This window comes from Clavelina lepadiformis, chromosome 5, assembly GCF_947623445.1.
Source record: "Clavelina lepadiformis chromosome 5, kaClaLepa1.1, whole genome shotgun sequence".
Taxonomy (NCBI): domain Eukaryota; kingdom Metazoa; phylum Chordata; class Ascidiacea; order Aplousobranchia; family Clavelinidae; genus Clavelina; species Clavelina lepadiformis.
The window spans coordinates 3,880,108-3,904,348 of NC_135244.1; the positions used below are offsets into that span (position 1 = coordinate 3,880,108).

General features: G+C 36.1%; 4 protein-coding genes across 4 annotated transcripts; 1 reads left to right on the forward strand and 3 right to left on the reverse strand.

The window, feature by feature from the left end:
* Positions 1-1,909: 1,909 nt before the first annotated feature.
* Positions 1,910-7,073, reverse strand: LOC143460620 (mitochondrial tRNA methylthiotransferase CDK5RAP1-like). Its single transcript, XM_076958206.1, has 12 exons — positions 6,529-7,073; positions 6,205-6,325; positions 6,032-6,113; positions 5,683-5,814; positions 5,475-5,595; positions 5,193-5,298; positions 4,419-4,549; positions 3,439-3,536; positions 3,064-3,250; positions 2,839-2,988; positions 2,195-2,335; positions 1,910-2,113 (listed from the first exon to the last, which is right to left on the reverse strand). The coding sequence occupies exons 1-12, from the start codon at positions 6,997-6,999 to the stop codon at positions 2,006-2,008; spliced, it is 1,848 nt and encodes a 615-aa protein (XP_076814321.1). The 5' UTR covers positions 7,000-7,073; the 3' UTR covers positions 1,910-2,005.
* A 3,049-nt stretch (positions 7,074-10,122) lies between these two features.
* On the reverse strand, positions 10,123-17,215 carry LOC143460024 (uncharacterized). The gene is made up of 16 exons (XM_076957378.1): positions 16,665-17,215; positions 15,770-15,927; positions 15,335-15,527; positions 14,822-15,049; positions 14,433-14,593; positions 14,065-14,224; positions 13,658-13,915; positions 13,335-13,439; positions 12,983-13,053; positions 12,760-12,875; positions 12,550-12,602; positions 12,384-12,424; positions 11,847-12,087; positions 11,155-11,257; positions 10,893-11,029; positions 10,123-10,761 (listed from the first exon to the last, which is right to left on the reverse strand). Exons 1-16 carry the CDS (start codon positions 16,749-16,751, stop codon positions 10,642-10,644), a joined length of 2,232 nt encoding a protein of 743 aa, XP_076813493.1. The 5' UTR covers positions 16,752-17,215; the 3' UTR covers positions 10,123-10,641.
* A 441-nt stretch (positions 17,216-17,656) lies between these two features.
* LOC143458828 (ketohexokinase-like) lies at positions 17,657-19,965 on the reverse strand. The gene is made up of 8 exons (XM_076955705.1): positions 19,706-19,965; positions 19,381-19,518; positions 19,048-19,185; positions 18,822-18,888; positions 18,574-18,729; positions 18,402-18,490; positions 18,244-18,280; positions 17,657-18,192 (listed from the first exon to the last, which is right to left on the reverse strand). The coding sequence occupies exons 1-8, from the start codon at positions 19,804-19,806 to the stop codon at positions 17,890-17,892; spliced, it is 1,029 nt and encodes a 342-aa protein (XP_076811820.1). The 5' UTR covers positions 19,807-19,965; the 3' UTR covers positions 17,657-17,889.
* A 1,477-nt stretch (positions 19,966-21,442) lies between these two features.
* On the forward strand, positions 21,443-24,020 carry LOC143460888 (uncharacterized). The gene is made up of 4 exons (XM_076958558.1): positions 21,443-21,754; positions 21,868-22,026; positions 22,187-22,356; positions 22,583-24,020. Exons 1-4 carry the CDS (start codon positions 21,592-21,594, stop codon positions 23,318-23,320), a joined length of 1,230 nt encoding a protein of 409 aa, XP_076814673.1. The 5' UTR covers positions 21,443-21,591; the 3' UTR covers positions 23,321-24,020.
* The last annotated feature ends 221 nt before the right edge of the window (positions 24,021-24,241 follow it).

The window sequence follows — 24,241 nt, forward strand, 5'->3', positions numbered from 1 at the left end:
GTTTGAAAATAATCAACTAAGCTAGGCTATAAGTAAATACAAACCGAATTAATACATTCCAATGCGCCACATATACCACCTAAACTCTTACTCGTTTTACGTCCCATACTATGCTGATCACGTAACGTGACTTCGTATTGAACTAGTCTAGGCCTAAGCCTATAAAAATTCCAAAAAAATAAATTCAGCACGACTCTACGTTGCCAAAACACACTGAATGCTAGAATAAATGTATATACGGTGACTATAGCTTAAGTACATAAACTGGTGTGAACAACATAACATTTTAAATGAGATTAGGCCTAGGCCTAGTTAAAGTTTGTTAAAATAAACTAGGCTAATAACCTACCGCTGGGTCAGGTACAAAACTTTTACGCTGCCAATCATGTAGAATTTCATTACAACATGACCTGTATTTGCTTATTGGGCCAAATTCACTATAAAGCATGACTCTCGAATCTCCAAGGTAAGACTATGACAAGCCAGTGATCTCCAATCCTCTTTGTACAAACTCACGAGCGCAAGGATCATTGGTTGGCTAGTAACAATATAAAGGTCATCAATAATTTCGCTATAGCGTAAGAAATATTTACGTCAGGATTGATGTTTTGATGGCGCAGTCTCGTGATTAATCAAAGATTGTTCTATTATTAGTAATGGGACTTTATACGGATTAAAAAGTGCTTGATTGTGACAAGTACAATAGATATATTTTAAATAATACAAAATTTGCAAATCCTTTAGATCTATAACCTTGTTTCATCTCCCTGGCAATGTTATCAAATGCACTAAAACCAATATATTTTCTAACTCGTTAACTATAAGTGTTCATCAAGTGATAGCATATAATTACGTATGGCAATGCGAGTAGGTTATTATGATTCCACTCAAATCAACGTATAACAAAAAGAACATTTTAAATAACTCCTTTCCTGTGACTTGGTACGTGTTATGCCTTGGACTTCACGGACATAGCTAACTGGACATTAAAGGAATATGAGTTATGACTAACTCGACGTGATAGCAGTTAGACTTAATTAATAATTATATGACTCGATTTGTACTTGAGCTGTTAGTGAGTTGATCTGTGTCGTAGCCGTTTAGACTTGTTTTCATCATTGTTTCAAACCATTTTGGCACAGACTAACTAACTAGAGTGTGGCGGTCATCGCCACGTTTTGGAGATTTTCCTTTAAGTTTTCGTTTTTCTCCTTGATTTACATTCCTTCGCTGATTACTTTTCTTTATACTGTATATCATACCCTTGCGTTTTCAACTTTGTTCGATACCTTGCTTTGCATTACGTTTATGAATATGCAAATGAAGTTTTATCAGTTTTTACTGGTCGTCCAACATGCTTCTGTGAAGAAGTATCTTTGTTGTGCTTACCGAGAAAAACACGCAACTTTACTAGGAGTCAGATAAATCTTCATCATCGTGTTCAGAAAACCTGATTGGCCAAAAGAGTAATACTCTTAAGTTGGCATAAACGCAGGCCGAAATGTTATGATGTGACGGACACGAGCCTGAACCCTAAACCATGTAACTTACAAGATTCTGTCTGTCTTAGTAGAAACTGAAGCGCCGGTACATACAGTAGGAAGTATTACAACAGGATAAATAACACATTAACCAAATTTAACGTAAACAAAGGCAACTCAATATTGTTTAGCCTACCTACGTGTAACGCGTCATCCGCTATTCTTTCTACATTTATCTGCTTGACGCAAATGTGCTAACAGTTCCAAGCAACTTGCGTTGCATGTACAGTCAATATTGTAGACCTACTGTTTTGAAAAACACAAACATGATTCTGCAAGTTTGCAAAAACGTCTGGTCGACGCTTAGCTATTCCTCACGTACGTTTTGTTGTGAAGTGTAGTCACGCATTTCGACAAAATACCAGAGGCAATGCCAAAACACGCTGTATATTGAGCAAGTATATAGACAGATATATCCTGGCTAAATCACGAACAATGTAGTAAAGAAAAGCGCTTGTAAAATTTTATAATTTATTTGATTGCTGCAAAACATGGTTTTCTGAGTGAAATTCCTTTATCGAAGAATGGAACAAGGGCATTCCAGTAAATGTGTTTGGTTTGTAAGATGTCAGCTATAACGTGAAAAAGAAACAAATTGTTACACAACCACATGATTGCAGTAGTAATAGAATCGTCTTATAATTTTCACCAACCTCAACCGCAATGTAATCTCCCGGTTCAATACTGCTTTTCTGGGCGTTGTTTCGGCTTGAAGGGATTTCAGTGTTTGGAATAACAACTTTGATGTTTCCATCATTTCGGGATAACAAGTAATCGGTAGATTTCGGAGATATCTTTTGAAAGTAAAATACGTAAAAAAAAACTTATACCAATATTAATACGTCTTCACATAACACTTTGGTTGCTATTTGCGTGCCTTATGCGTTAACGAATCGTTGTGGTGTCATCAGAGCCCAGTTTTGTTTTTCACCTGTGCGTCCACGCTTAACAGTTTATTACACATCAGGTTATATATAGACGCTTGGTAATCAGTCATCGCATGCTCTCTATTTCGCCTTTTAAGGTACATTATGCGAGACGATTAAGAGTCATGTACGCTACCAGAAATTTTCAGAAAAAGACACTTTGGAAATACGTGAGGTCATTCCTGATAGCAATCACCAGTCTGGTTCATGCCTTACTAATGAACTGTTCAACTAAACTTTAAATAACTTCAAATTTCACTAAGACTTGGTTTGCGTGCGTCATGGACTTTGTCCCGTTGCTTGACATGACGAATCACGCGTGCATTGCAACATGTGTGTATGGCTTGCCAAATGCGTGACGTTTCTCATACCTTTTCGACAAGTGCTAGCTGTACCTCGCCCACCAGTGATCGTTGTGTTTGTTCAAGCAGCTCATAATAAACCTTCATAATTTCCTGTAACCTTTGAACTTTCACCTTTTCGGGTACATCATCGTTCATTTTGTGGTATGCATGGGTTTTCTGTATGAAATATGAAACGTAACAAACATCAAGCAAATAAACGTTTTAAGGATATTGAACGGTAAATACACTTGCCTTCCGCATGCTGTACTTGAATAAAAAGGCGTAATTGTATTTGACCAATCTCATCAATGATATGCTGTCTTCGTGGTCCTCTTCTGTCTCGCCACAAAACCCAGTGATCATGTCAGTTGAAAGTGACACATCCGGGATGTAAGATCGAATTCTTTCAACTAAGTTAAGATAATCTTCCCGGGTATGCCTGAATAATCACACAAATGCAAAAACAAATAAATTTTGAACCGCAGTGTATCGAGTTAAGAGATTTGACCGTAAAAGATGAAAAAGAAAACGTCGCAAACAATGATCTATCTGAAACAACAATAACTGTTTCGGGATACAACTAACTCGCTTATGATCTGGAAATTAACGCAAGATAAACGATCTTACCCTCTCCTCATCCGTTCTAGGATTCTTGAGCTTCCACTCTGAGCAGGTAAATGTATTTGTTTGCATATGTTTGTCCTTTCTGATATTATTTCCAAAACCTGTAAAACCGTATTGTACAAGTTACGTAGTTATACGATTACCGTCCATAGCGGTTAGCATAACGAAATTTTGTGATAACTGTTAAGTGTTAACATGTTTTTGCAAACTGGACATTTTCGCTCGTGTTTGGTTATCATGTTGGGCTTTCAACGGGAATAGTATTGCGTTTGGGGGTGTAGCGGTGACAACAACGTTCACTCACGTTGAACTGCTTTCAAGAGTATTCACAATAACAGGATAAGTTAAAACCTACCTCACGTGTTGAGGGCTAAATTAAACTTCAGTTGGGGCAGGAGCAGAATTAGAACATTTATCTTAGTCAGCATATTATGTAATAGTTTTACTTTTATTAACCGGAAAAAATTGTTTCCATTACCACGCGCGCAAGGTTTCGTTGCGAAAAACATCCGTGATTAACGTAGAAATGTAAATGCAACTACATGGACGTTAAGTTGACCTCAAAAATAGAAACGTGAGATAGCTTAATTAAACCAGTTTAATTTTGATGCTTTGTTTTATGGTGTTTTGTATTTTTAATGTAACAAAAAAATTGCATTACTTTTGTTTCACTCTCGTATTTCTCGCGAGCGAACTTTGCGTTTGTTTAACTGAGCCAGCTCGTTCGGTTAAGCTAAAAAAACGTAAGATGCGCTCGCGAGAAATCTGTCCATTGTTCCAGTCTTACACAAAAAGCGCCTTATAAGACTTCCAATAATCTGCGTCAAAATGACGCAAAACCGTAACATTTTTGCGATGTAGTTAAGCAACAGAAATTCTCAGTTATAATTCTAGAACTGTACTAATCTTATTTACAAAAATATTAAAAGCACAGGTACTACAATGTGAAACAGGAGACCGATATTGTCCAAAAAGCATCGTACCTCATCGGGAAAATCTTTTGGATGCGGTGATATGAACCGAATTCGCATTTCAGGGTCAACGCTCGATACTCTATCAAGTAGATCGGCAAACCTTAGCCCACCAAGCTTTGGTTTGTAAATAGTTTTAAAACCTGTAATATTGATATGATTATATAGAACTCAAGGCTCTTAATAATATACACAAAGCCAAAATACAAAGTGGGCTGGAATGGAAACTAAGGTGTTTGTATTCCAACGAAATATTTATCAAACTATGAACGGTAACTGCCATAACTTGCAAAGTAAACGATTAAATAACTAGATAGAATAACTAATTATTCCAAAAGAATTCCTCTGAATTTAGTATTTGAAATGCTATTCTAGAACGGTTTATCAAGCAAAGAAACCGAGCATCAGAACTGCTTTAATTTTCACTTTTATAATGGGACTACAAAGTTGTTTGGTAGTTTAGGTGACGTGACAACTATCTAATTGACAAAATGCAGCTATAACTCATAACTAACGAAGCATGCAGCTCTTGGTTGGTTATGTGACTTGATTAGTTAATCACATATTTACTATTTATTCATTAACAAAACAGTTAGGTGCTGGGCTCACAAAAATGTGACCCGGATTTGATAAGCAGCATTCTTATAACGCCCTTGAGCAAGGCATGGCACAATTGCTTCTGTCTACTGGTCCTGGTGAACATGCACATGAATAGAAGTGATAAATCAGTGAAATGCATCACAAATTTAGCACCAAAACAAAAAGACATAATTAAGCTGCACTAACCTTGACTCATTGGCTCTGCATTCAGGTTAGGCATTCCAACTTCTACACTGGACATGTCTCGGTAACTGTTTACATTTTGGCCAAGTAGGTTAACTTGCTTTATTCCCTGAGAAAAAATGTATGGTACAATATAGGCACATTACAACACACAAAAATATAAAAAATGATTTGAATAAATGTAGTTATCTATCTCAGTAAACATAATGCAAAGAATACAAGTCATAATTCAAAAATCTAAGAAATAGTTGAATAATACGATAATCCAAATAAGTCTTCACAAACCATATCAGAAAGTTTCCTAATTTCATCAACGATGGATTTAACAGGCCTGCTTCTCTCCCTTCCTCTTGTGAATGGGACAATGCAATAGCTGCACATGTTGTCACAACCACGCATGATGGAACTGAACAAAATGACCAGAATAATGATAACGTGAACTTTACTTCTGGGGATAAAATGTTCATGTTGTACAGCGGAGTAGCCTACTTACACAAATGCTGTTTTAGTCTTTTCATCAAACCTCACAGGCATAATATCAGCATATGTCTCATCAACCGAAAGCATGACATTAATTGCTGTTTGGCTTTCATTTGTGGCATGTTCCAGTAATCGAGGTAAATCTCTAAATTATGTATAGAGAAAATTAATATTCTTAAGATCAGAGGTAAGAAATTCATTGATAATGTATGATACACCTTGCCACTTTCCAAACACAACAGCCAAATATTATGCTTATAGATATGTACAAAGCAAACCTGGCTGAAGTGACCAAATACTAGTACAATCAAATCGAACTACGATAACAGAAAATAAATAGATTTTTGATTAACATCACACACCTGTAAGCATCAGGCCCCGCTACAATATCTACAGCCTTTTCCTTTTCAACAATCTCTTTCTTAAGTCGCTCAGCCATGCAACCTATTAAACATGTATCACAAAATTTATATCAAAATTTAAGTAACAGAGATGAAAGTGAGCATATGCAGCAACTCAGATTGTAAAATCTTACCTAATATTCCAATCTTGGGATATCCTGACAGTTTCTTTTCCTTTAAAACAGTTAATCGTTTCCATATTCTGTCCTCTGCTTTTTCACGTATTGAGCATGTAACCAAAAGAATAACATCGGCCTGAAAGAAGGCAATTCATACTTGCAACGATTTTTACAACTAGTTCACAAATAAAACAGAACACAACCACAACAATATATAAACTTTAAAATAGTTTCAGAGACTGAGAATAAGGATTTACCAAACACTGTGGTGACATTTACAATGCTACCACATAGTACATAACTACATATGATACATTTAACTTGTTATTGCATATTTACCTTTTCTAAATTATCAACCCTTTTATACCCATCATCTTTTAAAATAGCCCATGCATACTCAGCATCATTAACATTCATCTGACAGCCATATGTCTCAAAGTAAACTGTTTTTCCATTAGGTGGCTTTGAATATGTTGCTTTTTCCAGATAGGGAATGGGCTCAACCGTACTGTCATGTAATTGTTTGTTGGTGGCATCATTAGATGCTGACAAAAATTCTTTAATATCAGGAACATGTGAAATGTCTCTCCCTTTTCCTTTGATGTTCGTTGAATAATTAGTTTTTGCAACAAACATTGACTTGCATTGCGACTTTATTGTATTTGGACAAACTGTGACGTTACACGTTCTTTGTGAAAAACAAGAAAAATTCCTTGCATGACGTTCATAATGTAAGTTTCTCAATAATCCAGCTTTAGAATGCCGCAAAGGTCTGGTGACAAACTGACATACAAAACAACGCAGATGCATTCTAAGAGAATTGTATTTTGTCAAACTTTTTTGCAGTAAGCTGCAGGTAAGGCACAGCCTACAAAAAGGGCAAAAAAGATTCCATTTTAATTTTAAGAATTAATGCTAACACAGGCCAACAAAAAATATTTTTTTTCAAAAGGCATGATATGTTAGATCGATTTAGGGGTATATCAGGGAGGCTGAGTCCGAAAATGTTATTACTTTTGCTGAATTGGCTCTAGTTTTTGAGATATTGCTTCTTCCTACATATACCATGAAAAGTTAGAAATGTATGCTATAAAGGTTAACAAAAACTGAAGCCATGTGAAGCAGCTATTTAGTTTTGCCCAAATGTTTAGTGGTCTGGCACAAATTACTCGCTTGGGAGGTAATTAAGACCTTACATTAGTTTATATCATCTCCCATCAAGCACAACATAAGCCTTAACATCTACACACAGCATAACATTCTTGATTTGGCAACAAAAATAACGTTTTAACGAGACAGAGAAGAAATGTTAATGCAATTTTTCTCTCAATAAGATAATTTTGTATACTGTAAAAACATCGAAGGACTTCTTTCATCTATGGGTCTACTTGAATATAAACCAGAAGAATGGAGGTTATTCAACGACAGCTCCAAAAAAAGTTTGAAATGTGTGCTACTTCACAACGGAAACAAGTTTGCCTGTGTTCCAATTGGCCACTCAGTCGTTTTAAAGGAACACTACCAACGTGTTAAAATGGTCTTGAAGAAACTTTCTTATGCTGAGCATAACTGGGAGATATGCGTTGATTTGAAAATGGTCAACTTTCTCTTAGGACAACAAGGCGGCTACACCAAGTACCCCTGCTTTATTTGTTACTGGGATAGTTGGGCCACTGATCAACACTGGATTAAAAAGGAGTGGCCCATACTCCATACATGAACAGCTTGTGCACAGAGATAAAAACATTGTAAATGAACCTTTGGTCAGTCGTGATCGCATTATTTTACCAACATTGCACATCAAATTGGGTTTGATGAAACAATTTGTCAAGGCCTTAGAAAAAGATGGTGCTTGTTTTGATTACCTGTGCAAAGTATTTCCTAGTCTTAGTATTGAAAAGCTGAAAGCAGGAATTTTTGATGGGCCACAAATACGAAAATTACTTTAAGATCAAGTTTTTCCATCACATATGACTGAAGTTGAGAAGGCAGCCTGGTACTCTTTCGTTGCAGTTGTAAAAGCAAGCAACTATGTGGATCTCGTAGAAGTGAAGCTTACGAACTTTCAAGCTCTTGGATCAAGGATGAGCATAAAAGTTCACTATCTATTCAGTCACTTGGATCGCTTCCCTGAAAACCTCGAAAATATGAATGAGTGAGGAACAAGGTGAAAGGTTTCACCAAGATATCAAATTAATGGAAGAGAGATATCAAGGTAGATGATTCACATGATGGCAGATTACTGCTGGTGCCTAATGCGAAGCTGTCCACAACAAGACTACAAGCGAAAGTCGTACAAGAGGACTTTCCTGCAGATGACTTTAAGCTAATTTGAGTAATTAACTAGAGTGCATCTAAGAACTTCACTAATGCACATCCTGAAATGGATATATTTCTTCGTAAAGTGTTTTGCTTTGAATACTCCGTGGTAAATGAAAAAAATTGATTGATTGTTCATTTCGTCTATTTTACAAATTGTTGTCTTTCTTGTGTAGGCTTAGGCATACTTGGTTTGTTATTACCAAATTACTGCTATTTATTGTTCACTTCAAGCAAGTTTTAATGTGGTATTGGAAGCTTAGTCTCACAAATTGCAATATGTTAGGAGAATCTGATGAAAATACTAATAAATGGGGCATTTTTTGTGTTGAATATATGGAAACGAATAGATTTATGCAGCACTTCCTCATTTAGCTAATTTCATTGTGTCTTTAGCTTTAGCTCATTCTTGTGGTTTTAGTGCACATAGACTTACAACAACATTTAATATAGGCAGTTCCTTAATATAAAATGCAACCTACCTTCAAATTTAAAAGGTACCAAAAATATCGAAATTCGCTAATATCTTAAAAAATAGAGCCAATTTGCAAAAACTAATGGCATTTTCGAGTTCAGCGCCCCTGATATAGGCTACTCTAAAATCGTTCTTACCTTCCATGCCAAAATTTTTTTGTTGGCCAGTGTAATCTATACCGGTACTTGTTACATGGGTCTTTAACTTCCAGAGAAACTAAAATTTAGAAATTAAAAAAGGTTTTCCCAAGGATCTGAATCATTTCAATAAGCTTCTGGATTATCTTCATTTGAGATTTTGACATACTGCATGACAACTTGTGACAAATTATTTCGGTCTAAACTTGCTAGGCTACCAGCCTGCCACAAATTTTATCAGTTCAGTTGCAACTGGCCAGTGGGTTTGTTTTTTGAGGCTATCGGGCTATCCTTAGTGTAGGAATGAACAACTACATCAAAATGATAGCTGGTTTAATGGCAGGCCTGTAAGAAGGGTCCAGTGTACAATATAAGTTCTGCAGCATGTGCTTGTGCACTTCTATAAGTCTAGGCCTAGTGTTTATTACTGTGGCAGGCCTGCAGTGCTGAATGCTGATTATATTGCCAGGAAGCCAACAGGCATGATACATTAGGTTATAGGATGTCTATGGTGGTAAAACCCCACTGAACATACCTTACACCGGTGGTTCCCAAACATTTTCAGCTTGAGGCACACTAGAAAAGCTATAAAACGCTCGCGGCACACTTACAAGAGAATAAAAGTTGGTTTAAAAAAAATTTATTTTCACGTTTTAATGCGATGAATGTGCTTAATGGATGGACATGTTCTTATTTATCAGATATTGAAGCAGTTTGAGCGCTTTTAAGTCGCATACCGGTTTGCTTGTCTGCATGCCTTATTTTAAATATTTCTACAGTTCTTTTCCAAAATTCCAAAAAGATTCGCGGCACACCTGAGAATCTGTGGCGGCACACAGTTTGGGAATCACTGCCTTACACTCTTCTTTCTTTGTTGACAGTGTTTCTTATTACATTACATCCACGAAGCTGAGGGGAACGTTTACCGTCCACAAATATCAACACCGACTAAAACTTCTGCTGTATCGCTAAGACTAACCTTGTTTCAAACACAATAAGGGAAATCATTAGTTTCCTGTAATTGATATGCTTTTAGGAATACTGAATAATCTCCACTTTTGAAAAATATATGATTGTATTGAAAGATGGATAGTACTACGCCAACAATACAAATCAATTTAAAAGAACAGTACCATAAACATGAACTACATTTCTAGTAATAAAAAAAATACGAATGCAATATCACAGTTAACTAGCAGGCAAGTGCAAGAAAGTTGTCTCACCAAAACAAGGAAGAAAAGGCAACTATATTGAATATCAGGTTTTCACAAATGGAGCACCTAATACATGAGCCAAAGAAATTAATGCATTACTATTAGTGAAGATATTGACCGCATATAAAAACCTGAAATGTACATAAAGAATATACAGGATTTTTCAGAAGCGTTTGATAGCACCAACTTTGAGGTATATTTTGAAATTCGATTGTGATAAAAAACTGGATTTGACACAAAACGAAAAGTTGTCCACAAGGCGTCAAGTCTTTGCTACTCTTTGAATACTTGTAAGGTTTAGTGCAAATCAGTAGGCAGTGATGCTACCGCAATGTTTGAAGATAGACTCTTCACAAAATTTTAGTTGCCAGATTTTTCCAGCCCATTGCTTGAAGCGAACCTCACCAAGCAGTTCAACTAAACTTTTCTAAAAATGACAACAAACAAATTTAAAGAATTTTATAAATACTTATATGAAATCCTCAAAGATATGACAACCAACAAACACAAGGACCTACAAATAATTTCAACAAGCATTGAAGATCAGATCAAACATACCTCTAACTGTTCCTCTTCATAATTACCATCTAGGAGTTCATATGCTCTGTGCAGCAATGGAACGCCGAGTCCTCGAATACAATCTTTGCGCAAAGCAACAATTCTGTCCATCAGACGGCCAGTTGAACCAAGAGTTGCTGAATAGAATTCAAGTTTGTTTTATGAAGAATTTTGTGAGCTTGTCAAAAGCCTTGCATATAAATTTAGAACAAGTCTTAAACCGAAACAAAACACTGGCCAGCTCGTTTTATCATCACAATACCTTGAGAAATTCCCCTCATAGGTGGAGCACGCATTGGCATTTGAACACCAAACACAGTGGCCGGAGGTGTGTTCTTGGAAAGTTGTGGCTCTTCTACCGACTTCTATTGGATGACAACAAAATAGAATAAAACAAAGTGAATAGTTGAATACGAATTGATAATTCTAATTGCATTGATTTACTTTCTGCTAATTATATTAACTAAACTTATGTTATTTGGCGATTAATTCCTCGTATTACTTAACATGTTTAAAACGAAAAGGGAAATGTTATAATTCGCTGTAACTGACACCAACTGTTCTGGGAGTGTGTGAGTGTGAATTTCTACCTAGTCTTCTCATACTTGACCATTATAATTTCAATTTTTCTCTTTAAGTTATTGAGTTCAATTGTAGTGTTCAATTAGTTAGCCCGTTTTCTACGAAAATCCTCGCTACAAAACCTCTCATCATTTTGGTGCTCTGTGTTGACCAAGAGGCTGGTATGACCCGTACGCTCTCATGCAAAGGGTTGGTGTATTAATTGCAGTCATATATCTGACCAAGTGATTAAAACCAATAAACCCACGCTGCACGCTTTGCCAAAAAGACCTAATTATTTCATATATAAAATTTGGAAAGTTTTAATCATGTGAAACACTGATAAGACAGAAGAGAATAAAAGTCATGAAAACAAGAAAATCAACAAATTACCTTCACAACATTCATCTTTTCCTGGGTTATGCTGGACCCTGAGCTTTCAGAGAGTTCTTGGACTGGAGTGAGTCTGTTTATTCTCTGCTCCTCAGGAGTGGGAATAGAAGAGAGCTCAATCAACTCATCCTGAGGAGGAGTGAGAGGAGGAGAGTCTTCCTCAGAGTTCAATTTGAGAGTTGTGTGCAGCAGAGTGTAAAATTGGTTGATTTCTTCCGCTCCAGAACTCTCTTTACGTTTACTGCAAAAATAACCATCAGTTAAGATTATTTTAAGTTATAAATTCGTTTATCGAAGTTCCCTAAACTCATTTAGATAAGTCAATTTATGACAAAAATAAGCAATCTGATAAACAACTGAATGGATTTCAGCTTCAGGTTAATGCTGTCTTACCGTATTGCATTTTAAAGTCTTTTTTTTCTTTCGAAAAAAGAGAAAGTTTTCACGATGTTAAACATTATGGGTATTACAATATGAAGTATAATAAGGTAATGTAAGACTAATACTAAGTACAAAATCATATGAACTGCTCCATACCTGCGATCTGATGCCGAATTTTGTTCATGTTCTTTGCTAACCTGAAACAGATTGAAGTGAGTTTAGTATGAAGAAAAAAAAATTATAAACTTGTCTTACATGATTAGAGTTGAAAACTTGCAAGTTGCAATAGCATAAAATTGTAATAAAAATTCCATATATTTACAGTAACTGGTGCATCTACAACAACTTCATGAGGTATATGCTTCTTCTTAATGTCTATAGAAAAAGAAATTTACTAAAATCATTTTAGGAGTGTTCTATCTTATACCGGTATGTTGCAAAGCTCTTCAAAAACAGTTAGAAAACCTATTGAGATAGATTTGATTCAAAAAACTGTCAATTATCAATTAATTATCAGCGAGGAAACAGCTACCATCTTCCTTCTGTGCTTGTCTTTGTTTCTCTTTTCTTCTTCTTTCACGAGCTGAACTCACTCTTACTCTACTTGATGAGATAGATGCTTGCTCACTTGAGTTTGGTCGAGAATCACTGTAAAACAACGACGGTAATAAAAACTTTTAATGGGTAAAATAAATCTTATACATATATATTTATTATAAATCATAAAATGGAAAGGTAAGTATGATCAAAGTTACCGCATTTCTAGACTTGATGTCGGAGATGTGGCCCTATTTGCAACGGATGGCAAGGGTCTTGATGAAACAGTCTGTAAAAAGTCACATTTATTATTTGTTTAAGAGCTTGTAAATATTTGAATTCAATGTGGTGGTGAAGATATCTAAAACAAACAAAATCTAAGTGCCTTAGCCCTTAACTTTACATCCCTGGCATTGGGCTGTGAATTTTTGATCAATACTGTGAAAACACCTATATTGAGATGAACTTAAGGTTTGGAAGCTATCCATAACAGGTAACTTTTCACTTAGCTTTTTAAAGCACTTCATACTTTGAATAACCACATAATCAACAATCACAACAAGCACATACTGCTTTGCTGTCCTCCGATGAGCTGGATGCAGTTGAACCTGCAGATTTTGCTCGCTGATAGTCACTTTTGATGGCTCTTGCTTTTGGTTCATCTGGGACATGTTCCTAATAAATACAAGGAAATACCCAATGAGTTAAAACTGACACAATAAAAGCGCCAATTCAATTTCGTATTTGTAATTACAATTGGCTATACACAAGTACATACCATAATTGAAAACCTTAACAATAACATTCTTTAATATTTTACAAATAAACGAAACACTATACAAACTATGGGTGGCATAAAAGTGAAACTACACAACACGTGATGTTATTCTTACTTTAACACCCTGGCTATACTTTCCATCTTTGCTTGGGGGAGTAAGCTTGTTGTTGTTGTTGCCGTTTTCAAGACTTAGTTTTTGCATCTTTTCATTAACATCAACTTTTTTCTCTTTCGCTTTCTGTTCAGTAGGTTCACTAACCAAGATATCAACACTTTTTGGTGGATTGTCTGCGATGTCTGTTGTTTTTGGCTTTGGAGCTGAATGTGGACGATGCTGCCTTGCTTTTTCAACAGCTGGCAATTTTGAATTTTTCTAAAAAAATCGTTTTGTTACATCATGTTACAACTAGATTTGATGATTTTAAAACTGAGAAAAATATACGCTAAACGTTAATGACTTTTCTGAAAAAAATCCTAACTTAAAAATGCATCAAGCAAGTTAATAAACATAACGTAGTTTACTTGAGGACCAGCAAAAATATGTTCAACAGGTTTTGGGGATTCTCTATCCAGCACTGAATGGTTTGACTCCCGTGAACTACATCTGCTTTGTGCGGATGATGTAGAGGTTTTGCGAGATGAGATTTCACTTCCACGTCGAGAACGTCCAGAGGTCGGTCGCCTGTTGGACAAAATGTAAACATAAGCTCAAATTACAACTGAGTCATAACAACTTTTATTGAAGTTTTCAATCTAACATTCAGGCAGTGTCTTAATCAAACAATATAAAACAAGTTTGTCGGTATAATTATTTTATAACCTGTCTGTACCAGTGTATGCTTATTATAACTTGATACATCATTTCGTAAAGTTAATTATTTTCATTTTACCGTGATTTGCTGCTTTCGTCTAGAAAAAGCTGTATATGTTTTTTGATGAATGGATGTCGCAATACTTTATTAACTGAATGTCGCTTGTCAGCATTCTGGTGCAACATGCTCTTTATGATTTCACAGAGTTCCTCACTATATTGATCTGGCATTTTTGGAGGCTAGCAGTGCAAAAATAAAAACCAGAAAGTTAGCCACAGACATACAACAGTCTCTCCTGAACTGAAGATTAATTAGAACTACAAGTTAAGCCATACAAATCAATAACAGTTACTAGTTCACTACAGTACATTACCAGGAAATTAAATAAAAAAATCTCCATGATAAATAGTATAAATCAGTATCATTTCATGTACGTTTAGCCTGCGTTTGAAACAAAACCACATTACCCTTTTCTTCAATATCTTGTATACCAACGAATTCATATCTTTAGCATTAAAGGCATGTTTCAAAGTGGTCATTTCATAAACACAACAACCCAAAGACCATACATCAGATTTGTAGCTGTACGGTTTGTTTGAAAACAGCTCTGGGCTCATGTAATAGGGAGTCCCAATCAGTGTTGTTGCCATGTCTGTGGCACCTTCAAGAACTCGGGCTATTCCTAGATCACCGACCTAGAGTTGGAGAAAATTGCAAAAGTGGCAATCAGAAAATGCAGAATATAAGGTGTATCATATAACATTTTGGTACTCATTATGGTGTATACAATGAACAGATGCAATGACTTTGTCGCACTAGTATGCAATTCATATACATCATTAGAAAATTCCTTCCAAGAATAGTAGCGCCAAATGTCAATAACAAGAAGAAACAAGATTTCAGGGTGAGATTAAGTCTAATGCAAAGTTTCTCTTACAATACTGTTAATATTTGTAGGTGGTGACTTGTGTGAATCTCACCTTAACCATCTTTGTTTTTGTAAGAAAAATATTTTGAGTTTTCAGGTCACGATGCAGAATATGTTGTTGATGAAGGTATTGCAAGGCCATGCAAATCTGTATAAACCACCTAACGACCTGGACTTCGCTCAAAAATTCATTTCGATCTCGCTGTTCTCTTAATCGTGTGTAAAGGTCTCCTCCCTCAGCGTACCTTGCAAATAATTCACAACAGGTCAATTCTTTTTGAATTCTATTATTACACAAGCTGCAACAAGTATGCATGTCTATGCTTGATAAAGCAATGATAAAACAGAAGTATAATTGTAAAAACTTCTAGATTAGAACAGTTAAATAGCAATAGCCTATTACTGAAAAGATTCACTGCATAAAGAGCACTTGTTTAGCCAATTATTGAACAAGCCTATACAAATAAACAATATACATTATCTGTACCCCATAACTATGTAAAGCGATCCATCATCGTGCTCAAAGGAATCCTTATATGAGACAATATTTGGATGCTTTAACTTTGACAAAAGTTTTGCTTCCAGTTGAGCAGCTTTTCTCTCACGCTTAGAAGCTTTGTGCAAAATCATCTTCTTAACAACGTACTAAAAGCAATGCATAGATAGTTCACGTTAATTACTAAAACCAGTAGGCTATATAGTACGCTAAAGGCAATGTACCAACTGCCCAAAAGTTATATACAGTAAGACCTCGTTAATCCGAACCCCTAACAACCGGAATCCTTGTTATCCGACACAAAACTGCCTGAAACGGATTTCTTTCTATGCATTTTACTCCTTTAATCCGGAAACCCCGCTGTCCGACTCCGACACAAACGTTTTGGGACAAATGTGCTAAATAAATAGCAATAAAATCTGATAAACCAGATTATTAAGAGTGAAGAGAAAATGATTCGCGATTGTCCTAGATGCAGTAGTTAGTTGATGAAAACAATAGCTGATTATCCACGCATAATAATGTTGCACATTCTCTCTTTAAACTCCTACGCAAACTTTGAATTGGAGTAAGGTGCGTACTGCTTTTTGAACATGGTGCTGCATTTGCAGAATTGATTGATTTTTCGCTTTCCGATAATCCGGCTACCCCGACATTTTATGACGAAACAAAGTGGCCGGATAAACCAGGTCTGACTGTATTAGCTTTACTCAGAATGCAAGCACAGGTAACATTAATGACGAAGTTATAAATGTTCTAAATAAGCATATATATATATATATACTTGTTAATCCTTAAAAATTCCACGTTTCACAATGTGTTTGGTAAGCTTTAAAAGCCTAAAGCTATATACATTAAATATTCTATCTTATTTAAAGGCACCAACCTGTTTCCTTTCCTTCTTGTGTTGAATTAAATGAACTTCTCCATAACTGCCCTTTCCGATGGGCTTTAGTACTTCGTAAGCATCCATAACTTTTACTTATACAATGTATATGCATATATACTCCAAAGCAAGCTGTTAAGCATAAATACAACCCTTAAACACGAACTGCATTTTTTATCCTTTTTTAACAAGATCTAGAGTGCTCAAAAGATCTAAACGTTCACTTCAAGTGAACAATTTAAGGCTGCCAGGTGTAAAAATGCATAAAACTGTGTCCACAATTGATTAAATGCATACAAACTTCAGTTAAGTACACATAGGTTACTTTTGTTCCAGACTGGAAATTAAGGCAGTTTTTGACAAGAAATTGTGCATGTGAAGACATGATTTTTGGTTCGATGGTGTGTACTGTTGTCTCAATGCTTTGCTTTGTATTAGGCTATAAATTGGCATTTAAACAACAAGTTTTTTTCTTTATTTATTATAAATCGGCACGAAGAAAGTTAGGTGTATGCAGTATGTTGATAAATCTCGTGCTTGCAAGTGCCACCTGGTCAGACAAAATACTGTAAAGCGAAGCCAGACTGAAAATTTTGAAGAGAATATTAGGCTAGTGGCTTATAAGCTAGGCTATGAAACTCTTCACAGTAGCCTAAACTGGTGAAGTGGCTAGGCTATTTAGCATATACCTAGGCCTAGCTATAGTCATTTGATTTCTGGTTTTATTTTGTGAAAAATGTGCTGATATATGGCTGCGAACAAAATTAAGACGAGTCACTAATAAATTACTCTTACATCCAGACATTGCAAGTATTCCGAAATGAGAGTCTTGTCTACACAAGACTCTTGTGTCTACAATTCCCTGCAAACTTAGCCTACATCTATTCTACATCAACAAAAGCTACAATACAAACACAAATGTAAACGCCACTTAATTAACAGGAGAAAAAAATCTTAAGCGCCACAAGCCAAGTTTTATAACAACTTAAAAATTGCATTGGATTAAATTTATTTCTCCCGCGAGTGAGCAAAAGCACAATATGCAGTTAAAGAGTACGGTTCAATATCAAAACAATTCTGTAAAATATCATCACACATCATAGCTCAATTCAACTCATTAAAATACACTGATATGAACAGTTAGGCTGCGTTATTATTCGAATAAAGATAAAACAATTATAACTGAATAGAAAAAAAATCAACTCATAAGTACATATGACAGTTTTCAGCACGAAGCCATGACAAATGTTCGAGATTGCTTCGTTCTTGATTCATTTCGTGTAAAATCACGCAGGCAATCGTAACCGTATGAGCCCACTTTGTGGCCAGCAACGCGGCAAGCAAAGTTAACAGCAGAGAGAAGGCTTGCTCGATGTACCAGGGCGTGAATTAGTCCGCCTATAAAAGTATCTCCAGCGCCGAGTGTGTCCACAACACAGTCAGGTGCAAAAGCTGGAGTGGTAATAACATGACCGATGACTCCTGATGTGCCGGATGCCGCACCACAACTTCCCCAAGCACAAACAATCTAGGCCCTGCGGATAGATAGCCACAAATCGATCAAAAATTGAATGCTAACCTGTTTAGGAATAATACCGGTATTGTCGATAGTTTTTCTACACTTGGTTTGTCATATTAGTGCGTTAATTAATCTTGTGATTAGTAACATCTATTATATAGCCTACCTTATGCGAGAGATACTAGCCTACTGTTTATTACAAACAAGAGATAAATTACCCAGGTTTTGTGTGAAGCTTGATGGCCTTCACAGCCGATGTGGCGCTATCACGTCCATAACTTGTAGCAAAGTCCTGACTGACAACAACCTTTACACCAAAACATGAATTTGCACAAGCAAAGCGATACAGGTCCTTAACTGTTATCAAAATAGATTTAATTGTTGAATTACCAAGTCAGCATGAGGAAGTAACGACAGAAGACGACGTGTTTTAGTTGGATCTTCTAGTTCCACCGATATTGCGATGGGCGAATGTATGCCTGTGTTCTCCTTGTTATAGTCTACGACATGATCGATCATTTTTGCTACTTCCTTGTCGTTGCGACCCTTTTATTTTTTCAAATAAGCGTTTGAGTTTACAATTTTGGGAAATTGAAATTTACTTTTAACTGTGATTATATAGGCTATAGCCTACCAACCTCAAAATGAACCCACGTATATTGCGATAAATCTAACTCTGCAAAATCTTCATAATCAAGTTCAGATCTATATAAACAGTTAAACAGTGCTTGAGTAAGTTCAGTAGCTTATAACAAGCTGTTCTTTGTATAAGCATAACGTTCGTTATAGCCAGTCATGATTAGGCTATTTAATTTAGGCTACATCATGAGCTAAAAAAAGTTCCAACTATTAGCTTACTCTCACCCCACTGGATGGTGCAAAATAGTCCTGGAATCGTTGTCTTGGCCAATAATCACACTAGAGCAGGATAGAGTCGCATCAGGTCTTTCAACAACCTTTTCCATATTGACTCCATAACTTTTCATTTCTTGCTTGATAAAGCTATGGGAAAGAAAGGAACTTAAACCGACCATACGGAATTATGCAAACTTCTTCATAAGTTACGTCTGAAGAAGCAATCACTAAATGATTTATAAATAAATACCTCATCACAACATAACCACTATAGTCGCAAATACGTGTTGTTAAACCTATATGTGGAAAGTGCAAACAAAATTTTATTACAATAAAGCTTACTCAACAGCGTTGTTCTGAAAAGTGGCTTTTTTTCGTTTCGGCAAAACACCAAAAAAGTCCACTATATTCCCAAGCATTGAAAGGACCGCGCTAGTGTTGGCAGCGTTTCCAGCTTTTTGCCAATTCATTCCTGTTACCCTATAAAACCCATTGCGAAAAAATAAAAACGATCTAAAACATTGATCAAAGCGTTACGAAAACTTATCCGTGACTTTTATTACGCACAAAAAGCGACTGCGTAGGCTGATTGCTCGTCACGAAGACAAGAAGTAAGGCAAAGAAAAAAGCATTGTTTAATAAACAACAAAAAACAAAAATATGTTACCCATTCTTTTTTCCTTCAGCAGGAAACTTATCACAAACGCTGATGTTATCGAAGCAAATCAGCCCAACGCAAAGAATCCGCTCACTGCTTGAATGTAGCATGTTGGCTGCGTGTATTGGAAAATAACGATTCTGTTGATCAATATCTTTGCTTCCTCGGAACTTATGTATGAGTAAATCTTGCTGACATGGTTTATATATCAACTTTTTGGCCGAATTTTGCTTCTTAGTGGTTTAATTGAACGTGACGCCGTCAATTAGCTGCCGGCCGATAAGTCAAAGTGACATGAAAACAACGGCAGACAGATACAGATAAGGCACCTTTGATTGTTATTGTCAAGGTTTCTACACCGCATAATCTGTATGACGTAAACCTTGGCATGAAGTTCAGCGTTTTCATTCAAATCAACCAATTACAGTCCCTCAAGAAGGTGGGCGTGACCTACATTAACCTGTTTATGGACATGATAAGGCAAAACAATGGCCGCGAAAGTGAGCCATGTATGTTGGCAATTATTCTGTGTGGGGGATTTTATGTTAAAAATATCAACTAGCTCCGTCATAATGTCACGTGCATATATGATAGTTCATGTATACAATCACGAATATGTTATTAATCTCAATGTTTTCCCTGAACGCACGCGTAGCGGGTGAAAATACTGTACCACTTCGATATGTTACATAACTTACGTGTTTTGCAAGACGTTGACAAGCCTGTATACACAACGCACTATAACTTACCCTAAATAAAGACGGGGCCCCACTATGGTCACATATATGAACTTATTTCAACTTTGGGAAGTATCTGACGGGAACTTGCTCTGTGTGATAATCTTAAACAATTACGTAACAACGCAACCCTTGATCGATTTGAGACATCGTTTTTCAAAGTAATTCTCTGCAAATATGAGGAAAGTTTTCCACCTTGCAACACAAAAACAGAATTAAAGAACGCCAGAAGAAGTTATCTGCGGTTTGACTTATGGTCATCCTGGTGTTACTGTGCAATTTGTGAGCAAATATTGGGCTTGGTATTGGTTATCCTGTTGGTCATAAACAAACAGAGCAGCATGCAATTAAACAAGCTTAAAACGGCAACCAATTGAAAACCACAACAAAAATAGCTCGGCCTTGTATATACGATAAATGGTATATTTATTGCTCTGGACCGTACAAAGGAATTAAGGCCTACGTGATAACAGTGTTGTTTTGGAAAGCATTGAGTTGAGTAATTTTAGAAGCTATAGCAAGGTTTCAAGGTTGAAAATAAACATATAAATCCGGTGTTATGCCAAAACAGTCTACTTTTCGGAAACAACACGATGAAATCACTTAAAAATCATTGACTTGTTAACAGATTTGCAGCCTGCCTGTTTCAAAAACACAGAATAAAGTTTATATTTATAAAGAAAATTATTCTAGCAATAGCCATCTACTTCAAAAACTTTAAAGTGGAAACATGGTAACGATATCTGGGTTTCTTCACAAAGCACGCTTTTGTTTCAGAGGTAAATTTGTTTTGTTCTACGTGAAAAGACACGACAATGCCCCTACCAAATAGGCTATTAAAATGAAACTACAGCTACAAATACAGTACTTCTTGTACTAACTGGCGATAGAGCCACAAGTAATGATTTTGTGAATGTCAATGCAGAGAACTTGGGACGGTTGCCTGTTTAAGGCAATAATCATATATTCTCGTCGTTGTCAATTTTCGTTTTGTTTAAAGATTTTTTGTTTAGAACAATTTGCAGACTGTAAGACCTACAATATGCTAATCAATTCTAAGTTATGAGTTAGTTATCTGTTTTAAACTGCTTTTATTGCTCTGCATCTTGAAGTTGGAAAAGAAGCTATAAGACAGAAAAGGCGTGTAAACTAACAACAATGGGGCAACTTAAGAGAGTCTACAGACAACTGACGCAAACAAAACGAGAAACATTCTTTTCCGTTCTCGCGTGCGTAGCTGGGTCTGTCGCTTCTATCATCCTATTTGTTGCCATAGTATCTTGGACTCAATATGACGCAAGTTACGTGACCACTTACGGAAGTGAGAGACTTACTTACTTATTATAGTTGCATTACTTGAACTTATTGTTTAAAGACAATACTTCTAACTTAAACTACAATTAATTTTCTAAATGTACAAAAATATTTTTACAGTTTCAAACCAGAACACCCATAATGAGATCCTCGGCGTTGCTATAATTTTTTCTTGTTTTTTTACTATTTGTCTTTTTGCCATCACTATACCGTGCAAAGACGACCTGGCTGATCGCACCTTTGTACATTTGCTTGTTGGTTTATTTGGGCTTATTGCAGGTAACAATTTAACAGTAGTGTAAGATTTGGCAAAGCCTCATGCTCAAGAATTGGTAAAATCCAGTTGAACCTTCTGATTTTAGTTTATGATATCCCGATTTAAACAAACATCATGTCTTAAGTTTTAGTTGTTATGTTGTTGATACTGTCGGTTCTGTAGGAGTCCTCGCCTTTGCCGGAGCTGCGGTCTTTCTCGTAACAAACCAGGAACCTTACGCACAGCTGAGGCGGACGTTTGGGTTTTCAATCTACTTAGCTTGGATAAGCGGGGGCTTTAATATCTGCAACGGAATATGCTTCTGGGTGATCGCGTATTTAAGTATGGTAAAGGTGAGGGAACAAACTTCGATCATAGCTAGCAGGCAACGAATTTTACAAATTGTTCAGTCTTTATAGATATAATCAAAAACACAATGTTCTTTGTTAAACGTTACTTTACAAATATGCCAACATATTCTGCGTTAAAAATTTTACCCCACCCTACTTTGGTCAACGCGAAACGTGACCGAAGTGTGCAACAAGCATGTTTTTACGTCACTTTCTTTTGTAATTGCAGCGAAAGGTCGAAAACCTTGATGCACTTGCAAACGCTCCGGGGACACCTTTCGGCGAGCAAAATGAAGCGATTGTGCTGACGAACAACGACGCGGTGACAGAAATGGAAAATCGTAAAACTCGTCCGGAAGAGGATAACAAATTCAAGGAGGAGATCGAAATAAATAAGAAAAACCTGTCAGTGACAACGAAAAACGAAGAGGCCGAGGTTTTGTCGATTCAGGAAGAAGAGACCGACATCAACCTTCCCGGAAATATCACGGAGAAACAGCCTGATGGTAAAATGGAATCTACGGTAGAAAATGTGAAATCGAAAGATAATTCCATTGAAGCGGAACCGACAATACCCAAACTGAAAGATAAAGGAAACGTCATAAACGGACAAGCTTGGGACAAGGACGAAAACGGCCAAACGGTTCCCAAAGAAGAAGACACAGAAGCTGCGAAAACAAAAAACACTTCAGATATCATTGTAACGCCCGCTGCAGATAAAGCTAAAGAAAATATTTCTCAAGTCATAAAGAATGTCAGAGACGGTGATGAGGCTCACAAATCTGTTGCTGATGAAGACACAAGAGGAGCAAGTTCTGAAACAACAGTTGATTCTGACGTCAGGAAAAGACCAAAAACTACACCGGGTAAAGCAGACAAAAAATCACGACAAGAACAGAGGCCAAAATCAACAACACCCAAATATGGCGATCCAAAAGCCAGAGTCATCGCCTTCCAAAAAAAATAAAGTATACTCAGTGCTTCTGCTGTTTTTTTTCATTTCTTTATCTGCTGAAGACATTTTTGTAAAACAATAGGCTACAATTTACAAACAAATTGAAAAATAAATTCACTGTTAAATAGTTGGAGGACTAATAACGTTAACAATAAAAGTTTGTTGATAAAATTATCGTTCAAGCCGATATTGTGGGAGTTATTAAATATTTAACTAAAGCGCATGCGATGGCATTCAACATGACAATATTTCTTTTAAGTGACTTTTATCAACCTATAAGTTATACGTGTAAACAGAAACTTTAAAACCTATTTTGTATAATTGGACTGATGGACGACTGATGTTTATTGAAAGTGACTATTTTACGGTAAGTATATGGTCACGCAATCCATTGTAGATAAGCCCTATGGCCTATGCTTAAGTGAAGAAAATAAGGTATGCACTTTAAAAGTTGATTTCTTTTGTTTAAGGTTAAACTGATGTTGTATTAGAATTATAGAAAATAAGATAGACCAAGTTTATTGTAAGTTTCTGTTGCAATTTTTACACTTTTAAGTTGGATTATTAAGAAACATAGACAAAATTTCAAACGTATAATATTTCCCTGTGAAATAATGACATGATCTAACATCTGTGTTACTTCATGGTTCGTTTGTTGTAAGTAATAACTAATGACATGTCTATTGTTGTGTGGTTAAGTAAAGGACAAGCCGACTTTTTTATTCCATCGTTTTTTTTCTTTGTATTCGGTGAGCTAAATAATCTTCTTAACAAAAACCTTTTCGTTAGGATATCTTCTCCCAGTCGTCAGGACGACAGCGGCGCTGACACGTCATGGCTGCTTAAACGTGTTAATGGTCACGCTAAACTACGAGCGTAAATGCGACGAGTTGTCAGCAAAGATATTCAAGCTAAATGTAGTCAAGCAGCAAG